The following is a 10,863-nucleotide window of genomic DNA, read 5'->3' on the forward strand; positions in this document are numbered from 1 at the left end:
TTTACATGTGAGTGTTATTGGCCGTGACTGAACTGCCTGCAGGCCCTGAGCAGAATCAACATGCAGCTTTAACATCAGCCATAAATTAAATTGTGTCAGAATAAGCTTTTATAGATTAACTTTGCATATTTCCAGTTGAATATATGTATGCAAATTGATTCTGTCAAAAGTTTGCTTTGTCCCTGTCCTGATAACATGACTATGCCCCTGTGAACAAAGCCCTAGTTTGGTGTGGAAGAACTTGGCTTGACCCCCACCCAGTACCACTGGGATAAACTGGAACTGTGAGTCAGACCTTATCACCCACCATCAGCGCTGGGCCTCGCTGCTGCGGCTGAATGGGAGCAAATCCCTGCAGCCATATTCCAGCACTGGTTTAAAGGCTGAGGAGCGGAGGCTGTCACAGCAGCACAGTAAGGCTGTTTTGCAGTGACATGCTCAGCATTTTTTTTTTTTTTTTAACATGTGGAACTTCACACGGTACATTTGGATTTTCACACACGAAAGAGAAACCACTAAAAATGGGGAACTCCTTCTTCCACCCTGTTGCACAAAAGGACTTAAAAACAGATCCGTAAAGATTTAAAGGATGTTCAGCTATGGTTTTATCTTAGTCTTTGTTGGTCAAGAAATGATTAACTTGGGCTTTGGACTGAGAGGTCAAAAAGCATTTCCATAGCAGAGGATTCATTCAGCCCGACTGCTGTCAGCGGAGAAGAAGCACATCTGCAACACCGTGAGTTATATCTTTCAGTACAATACAGGAAGACTGAATGACTAGCCATGAAGCTGATTTTCAGAGTAAAATTAGGTAAATTCATTGTACAACAAAAGCATTTTAACTGATCATTGGATTGGATTAAAAACTGGACTCTAACAGCTGTGTAGAACTACACAATGTGCTGTGTATTCAAAGGAGAGCTAAACTTGCAGATTGTGCAAAAAAAAAAAAAGACCTTTTAAAATAAAATGACTGCACAGAAGAGTAGAGTCACCATCAGTGGTTCAAAAGTCAGGAAGCAAATTTGTGTTTTTATAGGTGCAATATGTAAGAATTTTAGATGGAAACATTACAGCATTTCTTAAAAATATCAACACGTGAAGAAAAATCAGTTTTGACATGTCAAATTGTGCCCCAGAGATATCTACTGAAGTTAGCAGTATGACTAACATTTGAAACCATTAATAGGTGGTGTCATGAGATCATTTTGACCAGAAGGTTGAGAGACATCCAGACAAAGAGAGAAATCAAATGGATTTTCTGCAATAAGAAGCAACTGATACTTATAATTTCTTTGTTACTCTTAAAAAAGGTTTCATCTCTTTGCAGGCATCAGCCTCCCAGTCCCACAGCAATGGATCCGTTTGATGGCTCAAGTCCTGCAGAAACTTTGCGGCGAGTTTCGGCCTCGCTGGGTTGCAGTCTGACCTCTGCAGAAGTGGCTGCATACCTCGACAAACATGACAAGCTGAGGCATCTCAGGGAGCAATTCTTGGTGCCCAAAATTGCAGATTTGCCTCCTTGTGAGTTGACGTTGAGCATCTGAGAGTCAATTCAATATTCCTTTTATTCATCCTGCAAGGGGAAATGCCAATTCACAGCAGCACCAATAAAGCGGATAGAATATTATAACAAGTGCATGCAAGTTAAACACAAGTATATACAAGAGGGTGGGATAAAAAGAAAACGTCATTCTAAAAAAATTGTAAGTATAGTATTTACAGACTGTTATGTACCGGTAGTATTGCACGGTTATTGGACATATTATTGCACATATTATTGCACAGAGCAGTTTCTGCTGTACAGTCCGACGGCTGCAGGAATGAATGACCTGCAACACCACTCCTTCACACACTTTGGATGTAGCATCCAAAGTCAGAGAGTTGTTTAATCATATGAAAATGATTTACGTTTGCTCCCTTTTCATGTTTCTGTAGCTGATCTCTCGCTGGTCGACGGCAGCAAAGACTGCATCTATCTTGTTGGAAACTCGTTGGGGCTTCAGCCCAAAATGGCGAGGAAGTACCTGGAAGAAGAGCTGGAGAAGTGGGCTAAAACGTATGCTAAATCTCATTCTATTCAATGCTTCCCCAAAAGATTTTAATAAGAGAGAAATGTTTAGCTACGGTGTAAAATAAACTGTCTTTCAGGGGCGTTCATGGTCACACGGAAGGCTCTCGACCGTGGGCATGGGCTGAAAACAACATAGAGGAACTCATGGCTAATGTTGTAGGTAAGAGACACGTTTTATTGATTAAATCTGGCTCTGGCCCATGTGTGGCTGCCACATGTGGCTAGGATTTGGGATTTTGGACCTTTATTGAACCAGGAGGGTCTCATGAGATCTAAATCTTCTTTAGCACCCTTATGTAACACACAGCAACACAGGAAAAGGAAAAACAGTGAAAGCAACTAGATAAACCAGATTTTATTCATGCATTTTTTTCTTTTTGTACAACACAAAGTATCAGCATGAAGAGAAGAGGAAAATACATCTTTGGCCATCCTTCAACATTGTTGTTCTCCTCATGGGAAGGGCACACACCTTTGGGCAACTCTTTAACAATTCGTCTGTGAAGCTGCATGATCAGGTCACTGCACTTTTTGTGAGGGCCAAAGTTCACATGAAGGGTCTTTAAACAAACATGTGCTTCCAGACACATGGCCTGTGTGGGGTGCATTGGGCATTTTTAACACTGATGGACCATTGCTTGTAAACAGTTCAACACTAGATGCAGTCCAAATTTCATGTCTGTGCCTTATTTTGCTGCTTGTTTTTACCTGCTAGCTTACGCTCCAGACCTCCAGATCTGTTGCAGGTCTTGAACAAAGTAGATTTTCTCCTGATGTCTTGGTCTTGAAAACATCACTTTGGTGTCAGAATGTTAAGAAGATGTGTGGCTTGTGAAAAATGGGTCCAGTGTTTTCTCCAGTGACAGTGGGATGAAAGAATTGGTTATAATCTGACCTCATGTTCACTTATCCCATTGGAATCAGTAGACTCAACAGGAAGGGGCGGGTCAGTGCCACACTATGAACTTTGCATAAACAGCTTGTGCTTATCGGGAACATTACACAATAATCTGTTTCTTACAGGAGCTAAAACTGAGGAGGTGGCACTGATGAACGGCCTGACTGTTAATTTACACCTTCTGATGGTAAGATACTGACAAAATGGGCATTATTAAAGACATCACTCCAGAGCTGCAAATAAATCCATCACCAGAACCGTGCAAATGACATTTCATGACATTATTCCACAGCTTTCTTTCTACAAACCCACAGCAGCTCGGCACAAAATCCTCCTGGAGGACAAGGCCTTTCCTTCAGACCACGTGAGTAAACCTCTGAATGTTGGCCCAATTTGCACTAAATTCCTTAATTTCGCTCTAAATTATTCGCTGAAGCGCCATATCCTTGTTTGCACAATTTCATTGGCTCTACAAAGCGCCAGTCTTCTGCATAATCGGTTGCAATTGGCTCAGTCTCGCCCTATATTTTTAAAGTGCAGCCTGTCCTGTCATGTCCTGCTCAATAAGGCAGTTAAATATCATCATGTCTTGAGCTAAAAACTGTTTTTTTATTTATTTATTTTATTTCCTTTCCCTGAGACCAGAGCAGTGGCACAATTCAATTAAAAGCAACATAAATTAGTCTTAAGAAAATGTATTTAGTTTTGAGAGCAGCAGGAAGACTCTTTTTGAACGGTACTGTGGTCTCCTCTTGTGTCTCTAACTCCTCTCGTCCCTCCTGTGCTCAGTACGCCGTTGAGTCTCAGGTCCGACTGCGAGGGTTCGACCCCAAGGACAGCATGCTGCTGCTGTCTCCCAGGCCGGTACTGGAGCCACTTTACACTGACGGGATGCAGAATTCATGTTTGGTGTGTGCTGCTGCTCGCTGACTCTGCCTGCTGTTCAGGGAGAAGAGACTCTGAGAACTGAGGACATCCTGGAGGTGATCGAGAAGGAGGGCGACTCCATCGCTGTGGTGATGCTCAGTGGAGTTCAGTATTACACCGGTCAGCTGTTCAACATGGCTGCCATCACCGAGGCCGGCCAGAGGAAGGTACGTGCATCTAATCAGCAGAACTGTGTGATGTGTTTCCTGATTTAAACTGGGCATGAAATTACAGATTATTTTCCTCCATACAACATGTATGTGATGGAATCTAACTCAGTAGGCTTACTCAAGTGCAGTACAGCTTTGAGGGGTTTGAGTATTTCCATTTTTTGCCCTTCAGCTCCACTAGCTACAGTGAAGAGGAAAATCTTACTTTTTACTGCACTTGTTGATTATTATAATACATCCAGTAATAGAACACCACATGAGGAGCTCTGTTACTTCTTTCAATGAGTACATGTTGTTGTGAAAAGTTAAGTCGTGGCTGTGGAGGCGACGTGTGGCCTGAGCACGTCTCACCTGTCCTCAGGTAGTCAAAGACAAGGTGAAAGATGATGTTTCAGAGTATTTTTATTCACCTGAGACAGACTTTCTGCCTCTGCTTTACTACATTTCAGAGGGAAAAACTGTAAATTTGACTTCACTGCATTCATTTGATAACCTTACTACGACTAATACGACATTTTATTTCTAAAAACCTTTTCAAAACAAAGTTACAAAGTGCTGAAAAAGGAAAGACAGGTGAAATCAGACAGTTCAAATAATACAAAATGAAGAGGAATAAAAGCAGCAATGAAACAGGTGAGAGCATCGAGCTCAGAGTGCCCTCCTCTTTGTCTGACAGGGCTGCTATGTGGGGTTCGACTGCGCCCACGCCGCAGGAAACGCCGAGCTGAAGCTGCACGACTGGGGAGTGGACTTCGCCTGCTGGTGCTCCTACAAGGTCAGCTGACCGCTTCAGTCAATGCACGTGTCAACGCAGACACATGTAAACAACAAGCCCTGTCTGTCTTCTCACAGTATCTGAATTCAGGTGCCGGTGGTCTCGCTGGTGCATTTGTCCATGAGAAACATAAAGACACCATGAAGCCTGCGTGAGTGCTGACACACAGTTCACACACATGAAGAAAACACATTAAAAGTTGTTTAATCAGAGGTGGAGTATGTTTGAACATCTGTTCAGTAGGAATACCACAATTAAAAATGCTAAAGTCCGTAAAAGTACCCAATTATTATTATTATTCTGTTAAATTGTTATTGAAGCACGGCCATGTAAGATGCCTTTAAATGATGCAACTGCCTGCATCATTTTTACGTCACCTTCTTCCTCCGTCTCCTGCAGGCTGTTGGGATGGTGGGGACACAACCTGAAGACTCGCTTCCAGATGAGTAACGGTGAAAGCAAATCATTGTTTCTACCTCTATAATGTTTGTGCACTCTGCTGTGCAACATGATGCCAGTTTTCCGTTTAATAGTTCAGAAAAAGTCTTCACCTTCTGAGGCCAGGGGAGGGAGTTTAAGGCTGCTGTGTGCTGCCATCTCGTGGTGTCACTGAATATTGCATCTGCACACACATTTGAGTTTATTCACTTCAGGTTCTAAATGAATGACTGAAACATTTGTGATGTCTTTGACAGTTAAAACAGCTTCAGCAGTGGTAGAATCGCTTAAATGTCACACTTGTGTATTTTAACTGTGTTTTTGTGTGTTCGCAGTGTTGGAGCTGCAGCCCGGAGTCAGCGGCTTCAGACTGTCAAACCAGCCCATCCTGCTGGTCTGCCCCCTGCAGGCCAGCCTAGAGGTACTGCTGTGAGTGAAGTTGGCCCAGAATCTCAGGAAAAGAGCTCTTTTTCAACATTTTTCAGATTATTTACATGCTTATAAGAAGGTTTATTCAATCCACCAAAGAAGACTTAACTACAAAAATTCCACATTTTTGAACATGAAAGGATCTCAAACCTCTCTGACTGACCAGGTGTTCAACATGACCAGCATGCAGGCGCTGCGCAGGAAGTCCCTCCTGCTGACAGGTTACCTGGAGTACCTGATCCAGCACTATTACTCCGAGGACCCCGGCCAGCCACACAAGCCTCACGTCTGCATCATCACGCCCTCTGACCCTCAGCAGAGAGGCTGCCAGCTCTCGCTCTCCTTCTCCATCCACATCCGAAAGGTCTTCCAGGAGCTGGAGAAGAGGGGCGTCGCTGTGAGTAGATGTTCACGTAGCCAACAGGTTTTAGTGGATACTTCAGAGGAGTGTTACTGAGAAGAGCTCTGTGTCCTGTTGCTTATAGAGAAAACAAAAATCAGCACTCCAACTGACATGTATCAGTTGTTTGCAGGTGACGTCACGTCGCTCTTTATTTGTGGCGCAAACTGCAGATGGAGGAAGCACTTTAACACAGACTGAAAGTGCCTGTATTCTTTCAGAACACCAAAATTCAAGGTAACATTGGCGCTGTGACTTTGTGTTGTTCAGTGTGACATGAGGGAGCCCAGCGTGCTGCGAATCGCTCCGGTGCCGCTCTACAACTCCTTCAGCGACGTCCATCGCTTCGTGGAAACGCTGGGATCAGCTCTCACTGCCAGCAGCCAATGAATGACGGGAAGGACTGCGAAGCTTTTCTGAAAACATCAGCTCTGATTCCATCCACTGACTGCTGCAAACTCCTATAGGAAGGTATAGGTCACCTTTATTCTTAGATATGTGAATGTCCATATTGTTTACAGTTGCGTGGAAATGATTAAAACTACTTGAAGTTTATTACTGGAAACAGAAAGATGGTGGTTTAAACCTTTAAAATGGTGGATGCATGTTTGTTGTCGCCTCTGCTGCCTCTTGAAGCCTCATGAATCCTCAGCCGCTCTCTGGAAGTACAGACGATGGTGTTATTTGTCTATTTAGGAGATATGTAACATGCATTGACTGAAAAATAAAAAGCATTTGAACTGCATCCATTTAAAATAAAGTGAAAAACAAGTTGTCAGAGTTGGAGAAGAAAGAAAACATGGGTCTCAGTTCGCTTGCAAGTGAACAGTCAGTACAACATCCAACCAGTAGCTTTGCAGCCTCAGGTGTAGCTCAGTGAGATAAGGTGTTGCTGTCTTGATTCTTTAAGGCCTTTAATGCCTGGAGGGGGGCCAAAATCCTCAGCCGCTCTCTGGAAGTACAGATGACAGTGTTTTTATATTTGTGTGTTTAGGAGATATTTAACATGCATTGACTGAAAAATAAAAAGGATTTGAACTGCATCCATTTAAAATTAACTCAAAAGCAGCTCCCTCCTCTTCAGTCGACACCCACAGAGCTCCCAGCGTCAGGTTTGCAAATGACATGATTTTTGGGTACAAAAAAATTGTATAAAACCCCCTTTCTCCTCCCCCAGCTCTATGTTACACACATGAGTTAGCCAACAGTCCTCCCCTCTCCAATGAACACCTACTTTATTATAACGTTGACTTCTCCCTAATGTTCTCGCATGTGTTTATGCACTCTTACCTTACGCACGCCTGTTCCATGATGACATAGAATTAACATCTCAGTGTGAAAAACCTAAATGGATTAACCTTCTTTAAAAGTTGGGGAATGGACCAGAATTAGCATTTGTCATCTTTTTGGGGTGACGTGAGAATAAATAATGTATGTGTGTGTGTGTGTGTGTGTGTGTGTGTGTGTGTGTGTGTGTGTGTGTGTGTGTGTGTGTGTGTGTTTTTGTATGTATCTATCTGCACATAAGTGTGTGTGTGTATGTATGTATGTATGTATGCATGTATGTGTATATAAGTGTGTGTGTGTGTGTGTGTGTGTGTGTGTGTGTGTGTGTGTGTGTGTGTGTGTGTGTGTGTGTGTGTGTGTTACAGTCTAGGCTACATCAGAATATTCTATTACTGTTAATCCCATATGAATCTTAAAATACGCCGAACCATTTGTCCTGTATCATTACTACATGTATGACGTTTGCAGCAAAAAAACAAAACAAAACAAAACAAAACAAAACAAAACCAAAAAACCGTGTCAAAATCAGTTTTGTATTCAGAGTAACGAAGGATTAAATGCGCTGACATTTGTTTGCGTGTGCCTAACAGCACTGAGTGGAGCGGGTGACCGGTCCAAGACGGCGGCCCCACGGCTCGTCAGCGCCAATAGGCAGTAGCGGTCGATGCGGCGTCTGCTCTTCATATCTCTATGGTCTGGTCCTACAGGACCGGTCCATCCCTCTATCATCCCACTCTGAGTTTGAGTCTTTTGGTCACGTGACCTGGGAGCTATTAAGCTAAAATGCTATTATTTACATCTGAAGATGAGAGATGTATCTCATGCATGGAATAAAAAAAAAAAATAAGAAAAATAAAAGTACTTCAGCAACAGTCCAGTACCATCCAGTGGAATCAATCCAGCGGGGGGAGCATCCTCTACAGCATCCTGAACAGAGGCGCCCAGTGCCCGCAGGGACACCTTGAGACCGCCGCCGCGCAACAGATTTGTACCTGCGCGTCCAAGAGGAAACTGGTGGCGATTCGGGCTCCGCGAGTGGTTTTCAAAGCGGCCTCGCAGGTGCTTGCGAAAACTTTCCGCTTCGTGAAAAATGTAGCGTGTTTTCGGGGTTTGCCGGCGGAAGATCAGCTCCGGCTTGTGCACAACAGCTGGGCGCCGCTGTTGGTTTTGGGCATGGCGCAGGAGTCCGTGGACGCAGCAGCCCAGTTTGTTACACGCGATTTTAAAGCACAGCAAAGAACAAGCGGCCGAGATTGAAGATCCAGGGGTTCCCGTCGGGGACGCAGAGGGCATCGGAACGTGTCCGGTGTCGAGGACTGAGGATCAGCGTCAAAGAATACGCGTTTCTGAAAGGGGCGATGGTCTTCACCCCGGGTAAGACACACCACACGACCCCTTTAAAAGTTTCTCATTTAGGCTCATCATTTTTGGTTTGTATAACAACCTAACGCGGCTTTACTGGGCCACGCCGCAGTGGATTTTAGTATCAACCATCACTTCAGTGACTTTATTGCATGGATCGTCCAGCGCGTCTTTTTAGACTCTGTTTAACACCGTCGTTCTGTCTTCTCTCCCCGTTTGTCCCTGTCCCGCAGAAGTGACGGCGCTGGAGTGTCGGGACTACATCCAGGCGCTCCAGAGAGAGGCTGAGCGCGCGCTTTACGAGCACGTGCGAACGGCGCACCTGGGTAAAGCGGGCGGGGTGGCCAAACTGCGCGCCGTCCTGAACTCGCTGCGGGCCATGGACCCGGACACCGTGGCGGGGCTCTTCTTCAGGCCCGTGATGGGGACAAGCAGCAAAGAAGAACACGTGCTCGCGATGTTTAATGAGAGATAGAATCGCGAAGAACGGAAGACGTTCGGGACTGACGGTTGAATTTTAATGAAATCATGTATTAACTCATTGGTCTGTAGTGTTCTTTGAAGGGACTTCCTGTCTGCTTTCACCGCTCCGAGCAACACAGATGAAAACTGCTTCACATCTTGACTTTTTATATGTTTTTGTAAGGACGTTTAGATCATCTGCTGGTTATTAGCTCTCAAGCAAATCTGAAATATTCTCACCAATTTTTAATGACTTTTGTGTCTCCGTGCGTCTCTCATTTGCTCTCCTTCAATATGTCTCCCTATCCATCGGTCTTCTGTCTCCTCCTCTCTCCGTCACTCCGTGTTATTGTCCCATATCTGTTACGGGGGTGTCTTCCGAAACTCACCTCAACGATCTATTTATAGGACGAATCGTCCATGTTACAGTCATTCATGCCCTTGAAATAAAACCTGAAGCTGTGGGGATTTCATCATCCATTTAGACAACATATTAAGGGAAAGGTGGTCGGGCTTTGGGTATATGCATTGTTAAATAAAGAATTGATTGATTGTTTTATTGTGGCAGAACGTGAATGTGAATTTGAAGACCCAGATTTTCCCTTTAATGCCAGTTGGATCGATTTTTCAAACATTACGGTAGCCGACATTGCCCTGTAAATGAATTTCGTGGTGCGTGTTACCGTAATGGCCGTATTCAGGCAGAGGTAACAGATCACAGATCGTCGCTTTGTTTCTCCGCTTCAGACCTAGCTGGTGGATAGAGAGAAAAATGGATCGCGTTTGGCTGTGGATATTTTTCATAGTGCTCCAAGGTGGTTCCGGTATCAGGTAATACATTTTTATACAAATAAGACCCATGACATTATTTTCGAAGTCGTAGCATAACTTTGCTGCGCTTTGTTTCGTTGTACCTCCTTGAGGTAATTTCTGGTGTAACGTTGGTCATTCATCGCAGGCTAGCTAACTAGCCTCCGAGCTAACTCAACTAAGCTAACTGTTTGCTAACTTTAAGGTTTGCATGATTTGAGGCTAAAAGTTAGCTCGTTTGCTGACGGCAACATTGGCACTAAGATTGAAATGAATGAAATGATTTTATTTCTTTAGGCTGGGGGCGATGTTGGCAACAAGTCTGTTAAGGTAAAGTCGGTTAATACATTTTTTGTTTGGGGGTGTCCTCAGTGGGGGTCCTGACCCAGCAGTAAATTGTAAGGTTAGCTTGATATGAAAACCTATTGTGACATCGTTTGGCATCATTTGTCGGGAAATAATGGAAGTAACTCTTCACTCTGTTATTCATGTGTTTATTTTTTGATAGAACCAGTCCAGGATGTGACCCCCTGATTCTTCTGTCCAGAGAAGCTCCAGAGCTTGTGGATGCAGAGTACACTAAAAGCCGGGCTTGGAAGTCTGAGAAGGTCTGTCATACTGAACCGTCACCACTCCAGGGTCAAATACTCTGCAGTCATGATGATTTTTTTTCACACTGTAGAAGATATGACACTAATTTTACACACTGTCCTGTTCATATGGAGTCTCAAGGGGAAAACAATGTGAAAGTCAGTCTGTGTTAATGACGTACCAGCCCATGTTTTTCTCTCTGTTTTAGGACACTCTTGGTTGATGACTGCAAATACAAGT

At 44.0% G+C, this 10,863-nt stretch overlaps 1 protein-coding gene and 1 pseudogene across 1 annotated transcript; both read left to right on the forward strand.

Annotated features, from left to right (window-relative positions):
* The first annotated feature begins 211 nt into the window (after nucleotides 1-211).
* Nucleotides 212-7,867, forward strand: kynu (kynureninase). The gene is made up of 13 exons (XM_070994089.1): nucleotides 212-1,524; nucleotides 1,939-2,059; nucleotides 2,152-2,234; nucleotides 3,098-3,159; nucleotides 3,265-3,336; nucleotides 3,762-3,836; nucleotides 3,920-4,066; nucleotides 4,746-4,844; nucleotides 4,922-4,995; nucleotides 5,244-5,296; nucleotides 5,618-5,703; nucleotides 5,878-6,108; nucleotides 6,382-7,867. Exons 1-13 carry the CDS (start codon nucleotides 1,356-1,358, stop codon nucleotides 6,499-6,501), a joined length of 1,392 nt encoding a protein of 463 aa, XP_070850190.1. The 5' UTR covers nucleotides 212-1,355; the 3' UTR covers nucleotides 6,502-7,867.
* A 195-nt stretch (nucleotides 7,868-8,062) lies between these two features.
* LOC139328065 (nuclear receptor subfamily 0 group B member 1-like) lies at nucleotides 8,063-9,310 on the forward strand (annotated as a pseudogene).
* Nucleotides 9,311-10,863: the final 1,553 nt, after the last annotated feature.

Source organism: Chaetodon trifascialis, chromosome 24 (assembly GCF_039877785.1).
Source record: "Chaetodon trifascialis isolate fChaTrf1 chromosome 24, fChaTrf1.hap1, whole genome shotgun sequence".
NCBI classification, from domain to species: domain Eukaryota; kingdom Metazoa; phylum Chordata; class Actinopteri; order Chaetodontiformes; family Chaetodontidae; genus Chaetodon; species Chaetodon trifascialis.